At 41.8% G+C, this 22,506-nt stretch overlaps 1 protein-coding gene across 4 annotated transcripts in view; it reads right to left on the reverse strand.

Moving 5' to 3' along the window:
* Window positions 1–3,017: 3,017 nt before the first annotated feature.
* The window catches only part of NFATC1 (nuclear factor of activated T cells 1), a 110,822-nt gene continuing 91,333 nt past the window's right edge, over window positions 3,018–22,506 (reverse strand). For all 4 annotated transcript variants that reach the window (XM_041427518.1, XM_041427516.1, XM_041427514.1 and 1 more), the window contains one exon: window positions 3,018–5,551. In XM_041427518.1, the coding sequence (XP_041283452.1) occupies window positions 5,549–5,551 (3 nt within the window). In that variant the 3' untranslated portion in view covers window positions 3,018–5,548. The remainder of the gene's footprint in view (window positions 5,552–22,506) is intronic.

Genomic DNA, 22,506 nt, shown 5'->3' on the forward strand with positions numbered 1-22,506 from the left:
AGATTGCCATGGGGATGAGAGCTGGATCAGCTTGGCCCAGGCAGGAGCCATGGAAAGGGTCCAGGGAGGCCGGAAAGATCCATGAGGAGTTTCCTGCAGAGAAACTGTTCAAGAAATTGGGCAGAGGCAGTGGACATGTGACGCCTGTGTGGCTCTGCTTGGGTGGAAGGGGAGCTGTTGTATGGGAAAGCAGCCCATCCCAGAGATTTGGAGGGAGAGAGTGGGAAAGAAGGTGCAGTCTGGATAAACCTGATCCAAAATAATATGTGGTTGTATTTTCTAAGTAGAAAATTAAAGAAAAAAGGACCCCAAAAAAGTAAGTAGAGCAAATGATTTCATGTTGGAGGAAATATAATTTTTCCTATTAAAAACCAAAACAAACCAGATCAGAAAACTCCCAGATTTTACAGTGAAAAGATTCGTGACATGCACTGAAATATTTTCTGGCAAGGCCCAGAGGTCCCTCCTCCCCCCTGGTTTCACGAAGCTGGTGTTATTGGAATGTCCCCTTCCTGGATGGGAACATCATCACACTGAGTTTTGGGACTCCACACCATGTGTGTTCTTGGAGATTTTGCAGCTCTGACACCAGCACCCACTGCCAGTGTTCCTTTGTTACTCTGGACCCAAAAGCTCTCCATCAGCAGCACTGGAAACAGGACGGGTACAGGAGCTGAGTGTGAAACTAATTCAGAAGAGGTGCTGGAAACTGACACTGATGGCATCTTTGGAAACTGTTTCACCAAGCTGAAAAAAAAGGGATTTCCTAAAATGACTGAAAATGAATTTGCCACATCTGCAGAGTGGCTTGTGGGTTATCTGTCCCTGAAAATAGCTAAGGAAGCACTACAGTCAGCAACTTTTCAGTTTAAATGACAGCTGCTAATGTGCCCATGGGTGATGGCAAGTTCCAGGTACACTACCAGTTGTCTTAAATCCTGAAAACACAACTGTTTGAATTGTTAAAGCTCTACAAGTTTGCACAGTACAAAAAGACGGTCTCTTTGGCCAAAAAAAAGCTAGTTTTGGATTCAAGGATGACCTGAAATTAAAGCCAACAGTTTGAGAATCTGTAATTGATCTGCTCAGAACAAATTATTTGGCTACTTGAAGAGAATCCAAATTTTTTTTTTTTTTTTTTTTTAGAAAGAAGTGCAAAGAAGAAAAATATTAACTTGTTGAGAAAGAGGAAATTGTATGGGCAAACTAAAATAGGCAAGAGTTTGACCTCCATATTGGGCAAGTGTGTGCAAAGGTGGAGAACAGAGGACTCAGTTTGATGAACAATCCAATCAGTTCTTATGACATAAAATTAGACTCTATGTTTGAAAAAGAGCTACAGAAATGAAAATTATTTTATGCCATTGGCCTTAACACTCCTCTGTTATGTACTTGATGAGGGGGATTTTGTTTTATTTTTACTGAGACAAATTCAATTGATTTACAGTGATGAATGCAATAAAATTATTCACATGCTGAAGGAAAGCTTAGCTTCAAGGCAGTACAACTCTGTCCAAGAAACTTAACTCCTCGAGATTTGCCATTTTCAGCTGGAAAGGAAAATCTCAAAGGCATGACTCCAGCAGGGCTATTTAGTCAAACAGTACCAGATGGATGTGTGGGATTCACCTTCTGCTTTGGTTATGAATGAAAGTAGTCAATTAGGAGTTTGCTGAAGGTTATTTTGCCTGGAGAAGTCTGGCCAAGACAAGGTTAACGTAGCTGTGCCTGGTCTGCTGTGCTTTGAGTGAAGGATGTGTGGAAATGGGAGGGAAAGGAAACTCACAGGAAGTCAGGTAACACAATGACTGAAGTACATTGCTTGAATTAATTCAGTTTGTGACATTTTGTTGGGATACAAAATGTCATGGTCTCCAGGAGAATTGTGACTGAGTTTTCAGTATTTTCCTTTTTCCAGGAACCTCACCAACAATACAGCTCATGCTGTCCGTGAGGCATAAATATCACTGTTTCCACCCTCCAGACTGGGAAGCAGAGAAAGAGTTCCTTGACTAATCTCTGAAGAGCTGGGCCCTATCTGAGTTTTGATGGGCTTGGAGCAGCTGCCTCTCTTTAAATGGCCAGGGCTTGGGTACCAGCCCCAGGGAAGCCAGGTGTGATGGACTAAGCAGGGAGTGACACTTCATACTTACAGGAAGAGAAACCCAAGGCAGAGAAAGATCTTTCTACAAAGATTTCAATGCATATTTGTGTCTCCTTCTCCTTGAGGATTTTTAGAATGGTTCTTAAGTGCTTATGTAGACCCAGAGTACTGTGATAGGCATGATGCACAATTTCCATCTTGTCCTGAAAACCTGAAGCAGCTCAGGTTTTCTCAGCATTTCATGGCCCATCAGGTGTCAGATGTTGGTACATACAGAGGCACCACCTGATGAACTGATAGAAGCCCAGAGCTGTGTTCAGCCCAGCTTTGACTAAGCTGACACTCTCCTGTTGCCACTTCACCTCTGGGGCAGAGCAGCGAGGAGATTCAGGGAGTAGGACACATCATACAGAGCAGATCCATCGATCGCATCATAGGCAGCTGGTGGCCAGAGATCCCCTCCTGCCAGCCCATGCCAGCCCTTCTGTCTCAGGGCTACCAAAGCCCTCAGCCTAACAAAAATGTCTCTTCTATCTACTGCACTGAAGGCCACAGATCCTAAGCCCACCCTTCGCAACCCACGTGTTTCAGAAATAGTTCCAGGGAGGGCAAAAGAAACTGTTGTCCAAGCAGTGCTCACAGATGCCAAGTACTTTGTTGCATGATCAATAAGGTAGCTTGTTTCACCACTTAAAATTCATCCCAAGAGCTCTTTTGAATAGTCAGAATCATTCCTGGCAGAGGTATTTTTGAACATACCTATTTTTGAACATACCTACACTCCAAGTTCAGAGTGTTGTGGCTTTTTGGTTTTGCTTTGTTTTCAAAAAGGTTGATGAAAATAATTTTCCTAAACTGACAGCAACAACCATAACACATGTACAGAAACAAGATAGCAGTCTCATACAGGAAATATTTCTGCTTTCGTTTTTATTTTATGAATACATATACAACAGATGTATAACCTTCCATTATCCAGGCTTAAAAGTAACAGGTTGGGGTATTTTTTTTTCCCAAAATAGCTTAAAGAGGAAAATAAAAATCAGAATGAAGGAGCTGCAACATAGCCAAACCATACATTCAAAAACTTTGCTAAAACTACTGCTGAAATGTGCCTCTGTGTGTATGTGTGCATTGTCCTGCACAGTTAAAGCCTCACCCAAGATGTTTAGTATATGAATAAAAAAAATGCTTTGGCATAATCAGAGATTCCTCCATGCACAGTTCATTGACATTTCTGAAATAATGAGAGAATAAAATCTGAGGACTGTATCATATATAATTTCCTCTTCTTGTGAGCAATGTCTTTAAATGCAGTGGGGAAATGAAGAGGAGTCTGTTGACAAGAGACTTTGCTTCCATAATAAGATGGTTATATTAGCAAGATGCAAGCAGCTTCATATAGAAGAGATGGAGAGATATATGTGTATAATTTAAAAATGCTATTTTATATGAGAAAAGATTTTTCAAGATAACATAAAATGAACCACTCTAAGACTAGCTTCCAGCAAAACATTTTGCTTTATTAGTTCTATTTTCTAGCTACAAGTCAAGCTGACATCTGTTGAGCTTTTTAACTTTTCATATGGCAGTCTATAAGAAACATTTCATGCAACGTCTACAATGCTAAATACAGGGTAAATAATTGGGATTAAACAGGTGAGGAATAACAGACTATTATAAAGACCAGTAACAGCATACTATGTACATAGAGCCATATTATATTCTCATGTCTTCACAGTAATGTGCAAATGTGACAAATATGGCTTTCATTTTTTTTCCTTAAGAAAGTAAGACATAATTATACAGAAGAATGTTTTAAAACACTTAGTTGGATTTCACCTTTTTGTGAAACCTGTTCAGTCTTCATTGCATCGGGGTTAATGAGCCACCCCAGTTTGGGGGTGTAGTTCGGGAGTGTTTCCAGGAGGGGGCACAGATTCCTAAGGCACAATATTAATGTTAAACATTTTTAATTTAGTCATGCTATTTTATTTTAGTTTTGTTTTTATTTTTTTTTAATTTTTTTTGTTTATGTGAAGTAATAGGTCGTTGCTAGTTATATAATAAGCGGTTGATTGTAAAAAATACAATGTTGAAGGCTACACTACATGCCTACTTGTAACTCCAGGAACATTAGCTAATCTGAAAACACACTATACAGCGCTCTATGTGAAACCAAGGTGGGTTTTTGGTAACATCCTTTTCCATACACGTAGCAGAGAGTTATAAGGCTTCTGCGGAATAATAATATTATAACTGAACAAATATTTTACACTCTTCCATAATGGTATTTACAGTTACAATAACTCATATTCTGACATTTGGTAAATAACATGTATCTTATATGCATCCTTCTTGCCTATCTAAAGTGCTTGCTTAACTGCGTGAGGAAAGAAAATGCATACCTGCTTTAGGTGCAACAAACCCTCAAAAGAAGTAGCTGAAATATTTGCTGTGGATTTGAAATGCATTCTCAGAAATTGAAATTATTGCTAAATTCAGTGCCCTTACTAGGCAATCATCTATATTATTTGTCATATATAAATATATGCATATATACTAGTATGTATGTACATGCATACATATTCATCTATCGTGTAAAAGATAGATTTCAATTTTTTGTCCATCAACCTTTTTTATTTTGTGCTATTCAACTCACTTGTGCTATGACAGAAGCTGGATCAAAATCAGAATCTTACCATGCTACTACTACCAACCCTATGATTCATTAGCACGTAATGAAAGCAATATGCAAAAAGAAAGCTGAGATGATGATGAATCAGGAGGCTTTTGAAATGCACTGAGAATAAGGCAATAGGCTGTACATTACAGCAGAGGAAAAGCTGAGGAAATTCTGGAATTCATAAACGTGTCTTACTGGAGTTGGGATTGCTCTCCCTACTCTGCTGCAGAGTCCTATGCTTTTTTCCAGTATCATTCTCCAGAATACAAGCTCTAGAGTTTCTGCACCTACCAACACATTTAATGGTAGGAAATTCAAAGCTTATTAAAAATGCCCTGATGCCACAACCTGGTAAAATAAGGCACTTCCAGGGCTGTATTCCAGCGGTGCCATGCCAAAAGGATCAGCAACGGGAAGAAGTGCTCAGATTTTGCTGAGTTTCCTAGTTTTGTCCCATGAAATGCGCCGTCTTGGAGCATACTCCTTCTCTCTTTTGAGATGATTTTCTTTAAAAAAAGCTGTTTCATCAGTTGAAGTTGATGAGCTGCTTCTCTGTAAGCAAGAGGTAAATCTTCAGTTCCTGACATTCATTAAGGTGGAAGATCAGAGTGGTACCAGGCAACGTCTTCAGTTCATTTGGTATCTCCCGACTCGAGGTGATGTGCCAGCCAAGTCAAAAGTGTGCATTTCATACCAGGCCCACACTGAAAGCTATGAGTGGACATTGGTACTGGAAAGGTCATTCCTTATAATTTCATTTACTGCAAAGAAAGAAGACAAGAAAAGGAATCTATTAGCATCCTGCTGCTGCAGGCAGTTGTCCTCAGTCCACAACCCACCCGAACTTGCACTCATTCATTGACAGCTTCAGTACAACTCTGAACAGTAAGTGTGACATCACCAGGTAGCTTGTACAGGCTGATCACAGTGCAGACCCAGAAGGATTAACCAAGGTTATTAACATGCTAAATACCATGTAAAACCAGGCATCACAAAACCAGCAGCATCCTGGATCCTTGATTGCATCAAACATACTTAACATTTCAAATTGGTTACAGATAAAACATTTCATTTGCTCTAGAACTGCCTCAAATGTAAAGCCAGGAGGACCACAGAAGATCCTAGAATAATCTACTCCTTCCACAAACAGAGCTGCTTGGAAAGTATGTTATCCATGGTAGGTACTGGTGGCAGAAAGCTGCCAGTCACCTAACCTGGGTATGTGCAGCTGCAATGCCTAGATAGAATACAACTTCACATGCTGATTTTTTCCACTGTGACTTGATATTAGGGGAAAAAAAAAGAAAAAAGAAGAGAGGAAACTGGAAACTACTGCATGCTTGCCCATTCCCTGGAGCTGGTAACACGTTTAAATATATACCCTCCCATCATAGTGACCAATGCATGTAGACATACACTCTTTACTTCTATCCACACAAACAAATGAGAGGGACAAACAAGTTAAAAAAACTCTCCTGGCAAGAGTCAGAGGAGAGAGTAAACAAGGTCTGCTATCTCAGCATCAGCCAGCCAGATTGCATCTCCACTGATATAGAGTTGTTTTCTTTATTCATGAGTCTTTTTACTTTCTTTTCCCCCTCCCCTGAAGATCATCAAGCAATACAGCTTCCCACACTCCAGTTATGTCCATGTGATTTTTGGCAGATGGACAGGAAATGACTGAACCTGGCAAAGGTCATCGACACAACATCCCTTTTATTTCCACTCCACCTCCCTACAGCAACTGCCACCACCTGATTTACATGGAGATAGACAAAATGCCGTCAACAGGACTATCACTGCTTCTGAATTTCTCTAACATTGCCAGGACTGGGAGACACGTGCCCACGTCATGGAAGCACCATGGATAAGCCTGCATTTTCCCTTCCTTGTGGGCTGCTCTTCACAGTAATCCAGATAACTTCATGTGTTTACTGGAAAAGACCAAGCCTGTGTAAAACTAGTTTCCTGGCTGCAATTAGTTGGGTACATTTGGTGTTGGTTTTTATGGCTTGTTTTTTTTTTTTTCCTGCAGACCTACTGCCCACTTAGTAATTGTAGCACATGAATCAGTCAGGATTTGTGTCACAGGTCCTGGCCACCAAAACCAATGGATACACACACCATACTTCAGAGAGGAAATATCAGTTGCCTTTGTAACTATCTATTTACATCAGCAAACTAAGAAGGTATGGAAACAAGCTATGAAAAGACAAAGCAGTTCTTCCCCTTGAGAGTGCCGTGGAGTTAATCTTTAATATTACCAAAGAGCAAAAAAATTCAAGGAGAAAGCCCTGCACTGAGGCAAAGACTACTCTGCATGCATCCAAACCCGGCCAGAAGTGCTGCCCCATTTACATGTGGCCAGACTCCAGAGAGCTTTAGGGACTGAGTCTCTGCCTTGAATGCAAACAGCATTCAATTTCTGTGGAATTCTGCCATGATGCTTTTGTAAAGATCGCTTCTGTGATAAACTTCTCAAGGCACTCTCAGGTCTGCAGCAAAACCACACAGTGATACCTTCATGTTTTATGTGGCAGTGAAAACAAATCCTCCTACCGGCCAGGCAGCATCACAGTTTTGCTAACTTTCCCTCAAAGCTTCTGTTAAATAAAATTAAGACACTAGTCTGGGATAGCCTCACTCTTTGTACAGTTACTTAGTGCTTAGAAACATTAAATAATGAATCTTCACAGTGCTTCTGTAAAATGTGAACATAAATGTCACCGGTATGGGGACATGCAGGTGGGAATGTGAAGGGCCTCCCAGTCTCAGAAAGGATTAGCACCAAGTCATCTCAAATCTCTGACTAATGCTGTAGCACTTGCTGAGTTACTCTTGCTTCTTTCAGTAAAACTTTCAAAAGCAACAGCCTCAAACTGCTAGCTCATGATTTCCCCTATTAAAGCATGTAGCAATGGTATTTTGGAAGCAACTTGACATGAGCCGAAGGTCCAACTCCAAAACCAGCTTAGGCACTCAAGAGGCTGCCCCTTCCAGTCACTCCAGGTATCTTCAGCTGATCCTCTGTCACTTGAGCGCTGTAGGACACATCTTACTCCAGATATGACACAACTTTTCCTTTCAGCTGGGAGCCCACCTGCCTTGGCTCAGGCCATGAGACCACAGTGCTCCCTGAGTCACACTCTCTCCATCTCTCAGCAGCCAAATCAATTTGTCCCCAGCTGAAATCACTCATATTTTGTTATTGACTCACAGCAATTTACTGCTTGTTTTATTTTATACTACTTTCTTAAGAAAGGTGGACTTTTGCTACCTTGATGAGTAAGCCTGGTGTCCTCATGCAACAACATCTGGCAGCTGTTCAACAACAGTACTAGACAATGGCACCACGGACTTGGGAGACAGCTGAACCTCAACCCAAGTGAATCCATCGCCACCAGACATCACAACCAAACAGGGCCAAAGCCACCAACAGGACACTCAATATCTCTCTCCTCCACAGTGGTCTGTGGACAGTGTGGCTCAGACACAGCTCTCTTTATTTCACTATTTCACTTGCTGTTTGTAAAGACCCACTGCAGTGTTAAAAATGCAAAATATTCCCAACAATGCAGTTGAAAAAACCTGCAGAGAAGGACAAGGGTGCATGCAAAAGGCCCAGGTGGGGGAATACGTGGCAGCACAGCTGACCTTGAAGCAGCAGACAGCTAGCAGAGATGAAAGGGGAAGTGTGATTCGAGCGGGCTTTCCCTCACTGCCCACCCAGACACCTGAGGCTGCAAGGAAAACCCTCTGGTGGGCGGAAACAGGGGAAAACCAGGAGGCACGCGCATGTGAAGTGTGCTGGGTTTGCTAGAAGGATGCTTCCCGCTGCCCACAACTGCATGGTCCAGCACTCTCATGAAGACTCTCCACATTTTTTCTGATTTCTGGAAAATTTACTTCCTTTTAATACTCTAAAATGTGTTAACGTTTCTCTTGCATGCTAGGAAATACTTTATTTTGATCAAATGGAATATCTTGGAATGTTTTGTTTGACCCCAAACTGATTTTTCTTTCGTTTGGCAAGAAAACATCAATATTCTTATTGTAGGCTGACCCAAGACTGTCCTTCCCAAGAGCAAATCAAACCTCTGTTACTGAAGTGTGGTTCTGCTGAAGCATCCTGTGTGTCCATCCACACCAGTGTTACAACTACCACTACTGTCAGTTCTTTGGGAAAGAGCATAAGAACCAGCACACCTCCAGTGGTGCTGCCTCTGGTTCATCTTTGCTCTGCTGGAGGACTTTGTGAACCAGAGGTCTGCACCCTTTCTTCTAATGGACTTTGATGAACTTTCTCCCATTAAGTTTTCTAGTAACCTTCTGAACCTGTTTTGGCCTTCACAGAGTCCTGTAGCAATGGGTTCAGCAGTGTACATATGTGAGGGTGGAAAAAGTTTTTTTTTTCCTCTTTTAAATTTGTTTCTTGTAAATTTAATTCATGTTTCAAGTAAATGAGCGGACTGTTCCCAGTTCACTATCTCCTTTGCCATCTATCCCTTTGGTATCCTCAGAGCTCCACTTGGTCCTGTAGGACTACTGCAGAACTTCCTAGAGAGGCAAAATCTGATCATGCAGATAAAGTAATTGACACTTTTCTCTTGGCTTTCACATTTGTAACAATATATTTATTATACAGTTAAGGAGAATCAGCTGGTTGCAGTCTTGAATGCTCAAGTTTTGAATTATAAACCTTCTACGATTACTGGAGGATTGTGCATGCTCCACAGAACAGCAGTATTCAGTGCAAGCAGTATTTTGGCCCAGGTTTGAGTTTCATTCCTAAAGCAAACGCTGGTCTTTGATTCCCCAGCTGCTTGGATACACATCCATTCATGTCTGCAGTACCATTCCAGGAGTAGCTGGGTTTTGAATAAGCACAACATTCTTCAAAGAAAGGTTCCAATGGTTTTACACTAATTTTTAACACAACATAACCTGAGTACTAACAAAGACCATTTTATAACCAGGACAAATGAGATCCAAATGATTATCCAGCTGGTTACAGGCCCTACATACAGCTTAGCAGCAGATCTGGGATAGCATGCAAGATGTTTAATCTTTCAACGCCTAAAGTAGCACAACACTTCCCTTAAAGCACCAGGTTGATCCCTATCAAACCAAACAGCTGAGTACTATGATTTACGGTGCCTTTGTCATCAGATTTTTTTTCACTGTTTTTCTGCTGGCTTTGGTGGGGAGGCCACTGTCGCTTTCATAGCTAACACCTACAGTTCCCCACAATGCCTTCTCTCAACTGCTATTTTCCATTGTCATGTTCAGCTTTTCCACTGACAGAAAAGTCAAAAAATAATAACACTGAGAAATGCAGGTAACACGTGACCTCTCTACCTGTCAAGGCTTCTGAAAGAGGAACCTTTCCTTTGCTAAACAGCAGATGCCACACTAGCAGGATGTGGTGAGCTGTTACCCCACATTTTAGTTTAATAAGGAGTTTTTTTCCTCTTATATTTAATTTTGCTTTGAAATGCCCTTGCAATGGAAATTTCTGCTTTACTAATTAGCAAAATCAGTGTCTTACCGATGCACCAGTTTGGGTTCCTGCACGGAACAGGACAACCAGATATATCTGTACAAATATGGGTTCCATATATAGATGTGAACTTCATAGGAAATGCAGTATTTTTAACATTAGGTGGCTGTACATGGATTCCATCAACTGGTAAGACTGAATTTCTGCAGATTTCTGCTTTTCTTGCATCTGACTACTACTGTGGATAACAATGTGGCCTTCTGTTTTAAAAAAATACCTGTTCTTCTGAGACAAAGTTCTGCCTTCCAGCTCAGACACTGATCCCGCTCAGAGCGAAGAAGTTGCAAGGTCAGTGGTGCAGGGAGCTGGGAGAGGGCACATGCACAGGGTTTCCCCAGCTGGGAAGATAAAAATAAGAGTTTGGAAGACTTCATACTCCTAAAGGTGAATGTCCCCCAAGAGTCTGAAAAAATGGGAAGTGAGCTGAGAGCCATGGTCAAGCTCACAATTATGAAGAGCTGAGTCTACAGTTTTGTGGGTGAATGGTATCAGTTTGAAAACATACCCCATTCCTTTTCACATTGCAAGCAGTAACATTAAATCTCCGGTTTCTGGCTAGGTGAAGTTGCTGTCTTGTCACACATGTGGATGTCAAAGACCAATGTTCCCATGACTTCAATCCATGTCAGCAGGAGCTCAGAAAGGCTTGCACAAGGAGACTTCTACTGTTGTGCTCCTTTATGATGGACTCTTCTCTCCCACAAGGGAGCTCTGTGGCTCTTCACTGTTTTTTAATACACAGAGAGGTGTGATAAAAGCTTAGGCAAAAGGACACTCAGAGGTTTGGCCCCGAGCTGCCACCTTGTGTTTCACATGCCCCTGTTGCCCTGTAAATAGCGATGGCATCAACTCAGCTCCTTCAGGATGGTTTTTGGTTTCCTCATCAATAGAAAGTGCCACATGGCATGTCCCAAGACATCCAGGCATGCAGGATCACATGAAGTTTCTATCCACAGCTGGCTAGCCAACCTTTGTTAATTACTTCATGTCCGCCTGTGTCTGCTAGGGACCACTGCCTCTAACATGGAGCAGAATGGAAGACAAGAGGCTGAGATGCCATAAACGCTCTCTTGATGAAAATGAACAAATGCAGCCGGCTCTGACTGGTTCACATGGTGTGGAAAACACAAGTAATACCAGCTGCATCTTTCAAGCTATGTGTGTGGAAAACCTGTGGTAAATCACACTCCGATTCTGCCATGTCCGGGCAATAATGCTTCATCTTTCAGATGGGTGCAGCTGCCCGAGCAGTACAATGCCATGACTGGAGACCTTATTTGGACGGTGTTTGACACTGCACAGCTTCTGTGTCAGAGCCTCCAGAAGGTCTGTGGAAGGTCTGAGCCACCTCCAGAAACAAGCAGCAGTCCTGAAAGCAAAACTGCTTTGGTTTGGCTCATTGTTTTTGCCTCCTGGCAGAACTCACTAGCTCAGGTCAAGCCTTACATGGGTACAATTACAGCGACATCCAGGTCAGGGATCTCTCCACAGAGCTCATTACACAGTGTGGACGTACCCACAAGTGCTCTGAATTTCTGCTGTCACTATTCAGCACACAAAGAGACACATAGCTCTGGAGTGACTAGGTGTTTGACGCTGACACCACGCTACCTGTAGTAATTCTTTGTAGTATGACGTTCACTTTGCTGCCTATAATTATTGCCCTCAGATTTTTTCCACCAGCAGTGATGCCATATCTTGCTCCATCAGGCTTCTGTGCTCTAGTACGCCCTTCTTTTAGATGAAATGCCACATATTAGAATCACTGACGAGGAATTCAAAGTTGCAAATGAATGCAGAGGAAGCCAAAATACAGGAGGAAAGTTTTCTTTCCTTATCTCCATGTAGAGGTTTTATTTTAAGAGAAAAATGGCTAAATATAGATGCATATACAGTGACTAAAAAAAAATTAAGCTCTTAGTATATACCATCCCATGACTAAAATTCTACAGTTTTTATCAGGGTACCTACTTCCTCACTATTAATAAGCATCACTAATTTTTGACATATGAAAGGTGCAACAAACAACACAGAATTGTTACTCAAATCACAGAAAAAAATTGTTTTTTCTTACAGAAAGTCTTTTTTCAAAGCTAGTAGGCATTGTTCTGTGAGTGAGGCAAAACATCAGAAAACAGCGATATAAATTCTTGAGGTGTCAGACTGTAATGCAAAACTATAGATCACATGAAAGCTTACTGAATTTAAAACCAAACAAAACAAGTCTTGTGAAGCAGTGGAAACTATAACTTCACACGTTCCACAAAGAAGTCAGATCTTATATTACCTCAGGTGTCCTGGATGTGTTTAAACCTTAAACTTATTTTTATCTGTTTAATCATAATAAGCCACTACCACAGGGCATGCTATTTTTGGAGACAGAGAATAGGACAGTGGAGCAAGTGAGTGACAACAAGTAGCAGGTTTGAATAAAACATGATCCTCCCATAAGAACATCAGCTTGGCACGATGGAAGGCATTGTTGTGCTTGACAGCCATTACCACGGAGTCATTTTCCTACGTGCTCTACCCTCTGCCTTGTTTAGTTTAACCACTCCAAGTCTCGAAGGGCGGCTGCACTGCGGAGGGCTAATGGGAAAGGTTCCTTGCAGTGTGATGACAGCACTGTGCGGCTGCAGTTTAACTGGGGCTCTTGAATAGGTGCCCAGACTAAATGAGTCCCATCCTATCGCACCAAAATTTCTGGGTTTCAATTTTTTCATCCCTCCCATATGCAGCCCTGGAAACGCCCTGCGTCTCTTGCTCTGCAAACACTTAGGGATGAATTCCCCGGCTGCTGGAAATTAGCTTAAGGATCAGCAGAGCTGCAGTGATTTCCAAAACACTGGAGTCTAAACTCCAGCTTGTTTTCACTCCTAGTCTGAGGATGGCTGCACTCAGTCTGATTTGCCCTTTTTACCAAAGAATCAGAGACTCAAGAGGAATTTCAGGTAGTCCTCACTGAGGCCAGCCTTTCTTGGGGAGACGGGGATTTGGGCTGTGCAGAGACTGCAGGATCTGCCCCAGTATGATGCAAGCCTCATCTGACACACACATAAGCACACGTGTGAGGGTAAGGCTGGGCAATGAACAAATAAACCACATTTTAACCAAAATGATGTGTTTACGTTCCTAAGAACATCTGTAAGGGAAACAAAACAGACATATTTTACATTTTACACAAAATTTCCACGCGACAGATAAACTACACAAATGTTACCTAAGGCAGCCAAAACCTGAGGTCAGCACTGCTGGAAGCTTTGTGGGTACCAGTCCAGAAGGAGCAAGGAGGACCACGCACCCCTTTACCATAGACAACAGGAATTTGCCCCTGTCATGAGCAATACAGTAATGTAAATTGATCTTGGTGAAGAGTTCTCCTTTTCAATCTAGTGCCCAACAGTGAAACAGTACTATCAGATCCCGGCATCCAGAACTCATGATTTGTGCCCTGAAGCATGACAAGACTAGATTCAAAATCAAAACAAATTTTAAGGAATTCTGCATTTGCTTATTTTTCTAGCCCCCAGACATCTTTGGCATTGTTAAATCCTGAATGTCACCGAAATGAAACTTCCCTTTTTTGTCTTTTTACTCTCATTTTCCTGATCCCATCTTCCAAGGTTTGCCGTACCTCACAACTAGCTGTCAATTCAAGCATAGATAACGCTTGTGACACGAGGCTCTCAAAGTATCCTCTGGCTAGAAAAGCAAGGTTAAAGCCCACCTGAAGGCCCCAAGGGCTGGCGGGTTCTAAGGTTCACCAGCTGTGAATGGGAGAGGGGGAGTGGGACTGAACAGTGTTACAAGGCTCTGAGCCCAATGCTGAAGGCTGTGACTCAGAGACTTCATGCCCTGCCGAAGGAGCATCCCATCCAGCTTTCCTGTGGGCAGCTGACACCAACCCTTCAGACCTCACATAGCCATCAGGCCAGACCTTTCTACATAACACAAGAAAGGGCTTTTCTCAGCATGCTGGAAAAGGGAGAGGTTAGCTTTAGAGAGAAAATAATTCTGGGGGTGCAGGAGGAAAAAAGAGAGCAAGAAAAGATCCATAATCTCTATGGCTTACTGATTTCAGAATTTTAAAAAAAGTGAAATAAAACTGAATTTCTCTATTGATTATACAATTATTAATCTTTTTAGAAGCTTTTCTAACATTGCACATAATGAGCAATTCATCAAAGCATATTAGGTGCCACAAAAGTTGCATTCAATATAAAGGGGTCATTAAGTTTCTTGTAATTGCACATTACTGAAGCTTTCATTAGTTCTAAATCAAATCAATGGGATGTGCATGTATGCTCTTTAATTGACTTTATGTAATAATAGTGTGGCCCATAGTGATCCTCTGGAATCCTCCAAAATGAGCCACCTTGCACTGCTGTTTATAAAAAAACAGCTTGTGTGCAGCTGGGCATATCAAGTAAAGCAAAGAAACGATAAATGAAGGAAAGAAAGAAGCACCTTAGGTCACACAGCAGTATTTGCTGGGTGCCCTTTTCTTTCCATGCGTAAAGAACGGCCAAAAGACTTCACTCTTCTTCCACTCAACCAGCCTCAAAATCTGATGGACTTGAGCAGGAGTAACATGGTCTCAAGAATGGAAGTGTCCCGAAGATAAGTTAAAACAGGGTCTATATAACCTTTTTCTCAGCAAGAACTGTTTGGTTGTCTTTTTTTAATTTTCTTTTTTTTTTTTAATGGACCCAGCTTGCCCTATTATCACCACCATCACCACCACCTCTTTCCTTTATAGCCCTTTTCATAAGTGAAGTGCCACAGAAAAGATCAGTGCCCTTATTCACATCACCCAGCAAAGAGGGCACCCACCCAGGCAGGGACAACAGGAGGATGCCACTGTGTAGACCATACACAATGTGCCTATGGCACAGCGGGTGGCCACTGCGGGGACACATCTGTGCCTTGCCTGTGTGAAGGCTGAGCTTTGTTTGGTAACCCCTAACCCACAGGGGTTTTGCTCAGTCAGATGAAATGATGACCATGAAGTGACTCAGTGAGTGGCAGCACGCTGCTAAAAGGAAGAGAAAGGCAGGGTGGGGCTAATAAAATTTTTATGTGTTTGATAAAGGAAAAGAAATCCACCTATGAGCCTGCAGGGGACTAGGCTGGGAAAGATCACGCTAGCTGGGGGAAATCCTTAGGTGATGGAACACAGCTGCTAATCTTCAGCAGTGGGCAAGAACCTGGGCTGGCTCTGGGAATCTGAACTGGTGGCTGCGAAGAGATGGCAAAAAAATGGATGCAATAAAAGGCTGTCATGCAATAAATTTGCTTTTGGCATGATGACCTGGTCAGCACCATAATGTGAGCTGTAAGTAATGCCACAGGATTTAATATCAACCGCAGCAGCAACTGTTACTGGAGAACACTGCAGTTCAAAGAGGAGTGCATGTCCTCTTTGTCATGGCTCCTTGGACAAAAGCACTGGCAGTGTTCAGTGACACTCATGCATTGGCTTTGTACCACCTTAACGAGGGACAGACCTTTTCATAACAAAACCCCCATCCAGTTTGTCTGGGAAGCTTTGATCCAAAGGCTGATTTCAGTGGAGTCACACTGGAGACACACCAGTGTAGCTTGGGCCATGATGTGGAAACCCTCAGGGTGTTAGTGGATTCTGTCCCCAGTGTGGAGATGTGGCTGTGAAAACTGCACCCAGACTGTTCCTGGATTCCAATACTCCTTGGATGCTAAAAGCACCTACAGCAAGCATCAGATTATAGCAGCTGGAAGAATACTCTTATTTTAACGTGGTCCCAGTGTGACAGAGCTGCAAACCCGACAAAATGTCTTTTCCTCTTTTCTCCTCTCCCACATGCTGTGCCTAGCTGCAGAATGGCTCAAGCCCTGGCTGGACTGACAGAGCAACGCCAACAGTAAAATCACCACATGCAGTTGCAAGAGTTCAGCAAGAATCACAGCTGGACTCCCAGGGAAGACAAACCCTTCCCCCTTGCAGCTCAGTGCTTGACACAAGAACCCTGCTGATGCTCAGTGCCCTCTACTAGAAAGGAAATTTATTCTGCCCCAAGAACAAAGCACTGTAAACCTGCAGCCAGCACTAGAGAAGTAGGAAAAAGGCACTTGAGAGCAGGTGTACAACACCCATCTCTCAAACACACTTAAGGACCTGAAATTTTATTCAAAATGGTTGCATTACACTTTCCAAACAGCCACTTGCAATGTGCAACAGGCTTCCTTTCTGCCTCTTTTTGAGTAACTGGACTTCAAAACCCTGGCTTCTCAATAGCTGAGAAATGACAGGGTGCTTCCATGGCCTAGGCTGCAATCTCACAGCACATCCAAACTCCAGCAGGAGTTGGCCTGCACTTTTGAGAGGTGCTTCAGGCAACAAAATGAGTGGAAGAACTTTAACAGTAATTCAAGAGGAGCTTTAAAAATTTAATAATGCTTCAATGAAGAAAACTGGCTGCTTTCATGAGATTCAGTCAGGTCAAATCAGCTAATTCAGAGCAGGAGGTAAACGAATGGAGGCTAACACAGCAGCTTTGGAAAATCCACACAACTACACATTGCCTGAAGGGGCAGGCAGGTCCCTGCTCCCTGGAGAGCTTATCCAGGACATGCAGACCACAGGACCTAGCTGTGGGCATGCAGATGTACAACATCTGGCTCTCTCTTCAGAAGCATCCTTGCAACAAGAGCAACCCAGCAAGGGTCAGCACTTGCTGAAGACCTGTGAACCAACTGCTTTTTAGTTTGGAGATTTGGGAACATCAAGGACATTCCACTGATGAGATAAAAGAACAAAGTGCAACAAAGGTTTTGATGAAAGGCTGCACAAACTGATTGTTGTTTGCTCCACACAACAGCTCTTCTGGTGCACCACACCTTTTGTAAAACATAGTTCCATGAAACAAATTATCTCCAGTAGCTTCTGTCTACACACATTTCTGAAATACTTTCATTCCGAACTGTTTTGAGAGGAAACATTAAAAAGAATGGAAACTTGGCAATTAATCAGATGGAAACAATTGTTTCCATTTTACAGAACAGGAAAAAAAGAAGAGAGAATTATAAAAAGAATACCCAACACTAACTGCAAAGTAGGAAAATGAAAGATAAGCAGATGCCAGGGACTTGGACCACTGGTGTGCTGCATGCATTTGCCTGTGCTCGGATGTGGTTCTAAAGGGTGGGTCAGATCTGTGTTTGCTGTTCTCCTTCAAACCCACATAAACACCTAGTTTGAAACTTGGTTTTGACAAATGAAAATTCTATTTCCTTAAAAACTCACAAAATGAAAACCTTGAATTTTTTTTTTCAAAGCATGGACGAAAGGCTCTCCTGGTCAAGACACAGAGCAAATATTTACAGGTGCTGGGGAGACACCATTTCCTCCCTTTAGGCTTCAGCCTGGTGTCTGCCACATGATTTTATCCATTCAATGAATTTTTTTTCCCAGACATCTGCCAAGAGGAAATAACTTTGCTGTATTGGGAGTCTGGGAATCCTAGAAAACAATCTTAAATCCATAAAATAATTGAAGTGCAATTTTACTGAGCTGTTCAGTTCGATTATGATTTTTACTACAATGTCAACAAGAGTTTAATTTGTTTTAAAGTTTAGGTTCTTAAATCTGAGTGATATACGGTAGTTTACAGCTTGCTGGCAACAGCTACTGTGGAAAAAAAAAAGGAAAGTGCATATAAAGGCGGTTCTAACTTTGACATTGTGAAAGCAGGGAGCAGTGCCAAGAGCAGCAAACAGCATGGCTTTCCTAATCCTGGCTGGCTTTAGGGACTGCTTGCTATTGACATCAGTCGCTATGGGATACATTTCCCTGCTCTAACAAATCTCATCTGGAGCCTGTAATTAAAAAAGAAATGTCTCAAAGTGTAATTTCTTTCCCTAAAACATTCACAGATGTTAACTGGATTGCTAATAGTGTAAGATGTCTGTGGGTGGACATCTTCCTCCTTATCTGCTCTGTCAAAGGGGACAATTTATTTATTAAAACCAGTCCTAAAGGTAGTAAATTTTCTGCATGCGTATTTGTGTATGGGGGTGGTGTTGTCTGCTTCCCTAAACTGCTTGCCAAATGAACAATTTGGAGGTGTTTTTCTTTATAGTTTTTTTTCTTTTCTTTCCTCTCAGAAGTCATCTCCAAAGTCAGCCTGATTTAAAAGGTACTCGAGTGACTAAAAATGTCTTTGCTGAGCAGATTAAGAAGTATCCTGTCTGAGCTGTAAAATTATAATAAAAATAAAAGTGGTGGTAATAATAATAATAATAATACCAATTCTAATAATAATATTAGTGATGTAAGTTTCCTGCTCCAGTGACTTTCCACCAGTGTCTTTGGCTGGCGCCCCTTGGTAAGAGTTGCTAAAAGCATTTACTGGAGCCGCTGGAGGGCCAGGGACGCTGATCTGCTTCAGGTACACACTGGACATGCAAGGGGGAGAACATGAAAAAGGGATGAGAAACACGTGTCCCTGAGGAAGCAAAAAGGGGTTCTCTTGGCTCTTGGAGAGGGTGGCAGCCCCAGCTCTGCCATGGAATGCTGCTCCCAGCCAAGCACTCCCCATCCCACATGGCCTTGCAGAGCATCCCCCCGGTAGCCCGCAGGAGGTGATGGCTGAAACTCTCCTTCCTAACACACGCAGCCCAGACGCAGTTGTCTGCTTGGGCCTTTCTCCAGCCAACTTCCCTTCCTCTTGCTTTTCATTTTCTTTTTTCAACCAGCTTTGATTGGAGCCAGAGCCTGGGGTAAATCAGAGGAATTTCTAGATTTTTCTGAGTGCTGTGAGCTCTTGCTGTTTTCCGATACCTACTTCCTGCCATATCTAAAATAACAGCAGCTGCAGGGGCCTGATAGAGAAGAGCTCCAGGGGAGAAATTCTCACAAATGGGGTGGGAACGAAAAAAAAAAAAAGAAAAAAAAGACTTATTAGGGAGACGATAACACAGAGAGCCAGCATCAGATTAATTGTTGGAACTGATAGCACCATAGGCTGCGGATGCTGTTGTCAGAGGCAAACAAATCCCATAAAATGGCCATGGGAATGATAAGTCTCCATGTTTGCTGGGATAACAGAGGTAGCTTTACAGCACTTGTCCTATTGTATAGAGTATCATGCCTCGATTACCTAATGTCTCTGAGGGCCAGATAAGTCAGGATGAATGTCCTGCCTTAGAAGGTTTCATGCTTTCTCTTTGGCATGGCTATCTATGGACAGCTGCAACAGAAATCTTTGTACACATACAGAAGGTCCCCTCTTTAGAGAAAAACATCAGAGAAAATGGAAAACTGTTGAAACGACATTGTTTTCCATGGAGAACACATGGTGCAGTGTTGTCATTGTCTCATTACAGACCACATGAATGAGTACAGCCACTCAAGAGACTTCCAAAAAGGGACCTTACATATTTGTATGAGAACTAGTCTGGTAGAAGAATGTCTCTGTCCTAGTGGCATAAAGGGTGACAGAAACAGATATGGTGCACTCATACAGAATATACTAATGCACCATTCAGTGTGCAAGAACACACTGAGATCTCCTTGAGATCCCTTGCAACCAACACAAACATTGCTTTAAATATCAGCACACCCAAAGAACCGAAGTGAGTGTGCTTGAAGCACTGCCAGTCAGTGAAATACAGGCAGCATTTCAGGTTATTGTATGTGCCATTAAACTTAACATATTAATGTAATTCTACAGTTACTCTGGGACCTATAACTTGTGACTGCATCAAGTTTTGGGTCCTGAAATTTTCACCCAGTATTAGAGATTTTCATGCATTATTTATTTTCAACACAGGAGTTTTTAATACATTATTAAGTGAAGGTCATCATGACTGTGAACTGGAGCCTGATCCAAAGAGTGCAGGAGACAACGGACAAATTCCTACTTGCTTCAATGAACTTTGCATCAAGTTCTTATTAAACACAGACAGACATCTGTAAAGGTAGTCTACAAATACACAATGTACTGGTCTGATGGCTTGGCAGTGACTGTATTGTAAACACTCTATTTTGTTCATTATTCCCAAAAGATCATTTGAAATATTTTAATGTTGACATGCAAAAGAGGCAGGTTGATGTGTTCTCTTATTTTGCCTGAAATTTGAAGCACTCAAGACTTCCCTGAGGTCAACAGACTTACTTCTGATTTCCACCAGTCAAACAGAACAGGCACATTTATGTGTTTACTTCAGTGTGCTGGTTTTAGTGCATACGCATGTAGGTACAGTGTGATCCTAGAGCCCCACCCACTTTCTAGGGAATAGTGGAAAACCATGCACAGGGTTTTAGTAGCAACATGTAGTTTTTCTTTTCTAGATTTTAAACCATTTCTCTAGAACTAAAAATCTTTGTTTCACTTGAGTACACAGCACAGCTGCCAATTTTTAGTTGTTAAAACAAGATCATGTTAAGGTACTTGGTTCTTCCCATCCTCAAAAGTGGCTCCTTAAGATATGAACCATATCTTGTTCATATTCAGGTAATTAAACAAACTGGCCAAGTTTAGACAGACTAGACAACATTCTGGCAAAAACTCATGAAATTGAATATAGCTAAACCATTTTTTAAAAATTAATTTTTAAATTACTCTTGACAATACAAAGAGAGTGAATTTGTATTCCTATAGAAGTAGTGAGAAAATATGAGGCATTGCCTAATCCTGTTTTCCTAATCCACTGTTATGGCTGTGCTGCATTACGTATGCTTACAGAGCAGTACATTTATAGCAAACTGGGTAAGGAATTCGGGAGTAAGATTAACAAGCTTTCCTTTCACACTAGACTAGATCAGATCACAGCAGGAGATCAATCTGCAAAAATTCCCAAATTTTGTTCAAAAAAAGCGAGCATAGTGAAGGTCAGAGACAGACTAAAGAGCAGCATGGCAATTATTTACTGACATGAGACTGGAAAGAACATCACATGGAGCACAACTTGGACTTCAGATACGTAGGAAAGAATGGTTCATTTTATGCCACTAATCATAGCCAAGGATTAAGATATTTTGGAAAAGCCCTATTATTTCTCATTCTGCAAACCCGGATTTCATTACTGGTAAATCATGAAGTTTATGAAGTCCATTCATACAAATTAATTTCCTTTCCTGATTTCCACTGGCATGTGAGACACAGATACATAACAGAAATAAAAGTTTGCAAAGGAAAAGAGAAAGATACACAGAAATGTCTGTTAGTACTTAAAAGAAAGGTAATCTCAAGACAGGATGTAGCTAGAAGAATCATCCCTGCAGCTAGTACATTCATTCTTAAATAAATTGGTTTTGGGTCTGAACAGGGAGAAATCAGTGCAGCTGCACTACAATTAGAGGCATCTATGCTGAGTTACTCCAGTTGTCTCTACCAAAAATACCCAATGGTAAGTTCTCTCATTCACAGGATTTTAATTTCGCAGCAATGGAAAATTTAGATGTCTTTTCCATATTATGAGAAATATTCCTATCTACAGATCTCAGTGAAGAATTCTTACAATCATTTTAGTGTCACAAGATGTGGGGTTTTCCCCCTTCAGTGGTGCTTCCCCCCAATGAAAGATTTTCATATGAGATGTAAATCTGTCTTCAGACAACTTTCTGAACACAGATATTTTTCCAAAAATAGGCACAGGGAGGTGGTGGCCATATCCCTCAGGGGATGCACGACAGAAAGCATGATACAGCCTCATCTAGCGTCACAAGCATCTGCCAGCTCCTCCCTGAACCAGGCTCTTAACTGACAGCAGAGAAATTGTGTTGGTTGCTGCAGAAATTTAGATTTTACTATCAGAGAAACCATAAAAATCACCCTGAAACTTCACGTATACATCTGGATGACCTCTGGTTGGCTGACCAAAAGTTTTTAGGGTCACAGCTCACACCATGAGATGTAGACAGCCCTGTATCTTACCCCCTTCCTCACTAAAATAAATGACAGCAGGTTTGCTGCAAATTTCAAAAGCGGATTCTTTTCCCTGAGTATTCATCTAACAAACAAAGAAAAGGTCTGTCCATTTGTAGATTTCTTGGCAGGAAATCTGGCATCTCTATCGAAGTCTGCTCACTTTTCATACACTCCTCTGTGCTGAGTGCTTGAATCAAAAATATTCCTTATAATAATAAAGCCTACCCTACAGTTAGCTAATGGTACT

The sequence above is a fragment of the Onychostruthus taczanowskii genome, unplaced genomic scaffold (assembly GCF_017590055.1).
Source record: "Onychostruthus taczanowskii isolate IOZ18803 unplaced genomic scaffold, ASM1759005v1 scaffold115, whole genome shotgun sequence".
Classification (NCBI taxonomy): domain Eukaryota; kingdom Metazoa; phylum Chordata; class Aves; order Passeriformes; family Passeridae; genus Onychostruthus; species Onychostruthus taczanowskii.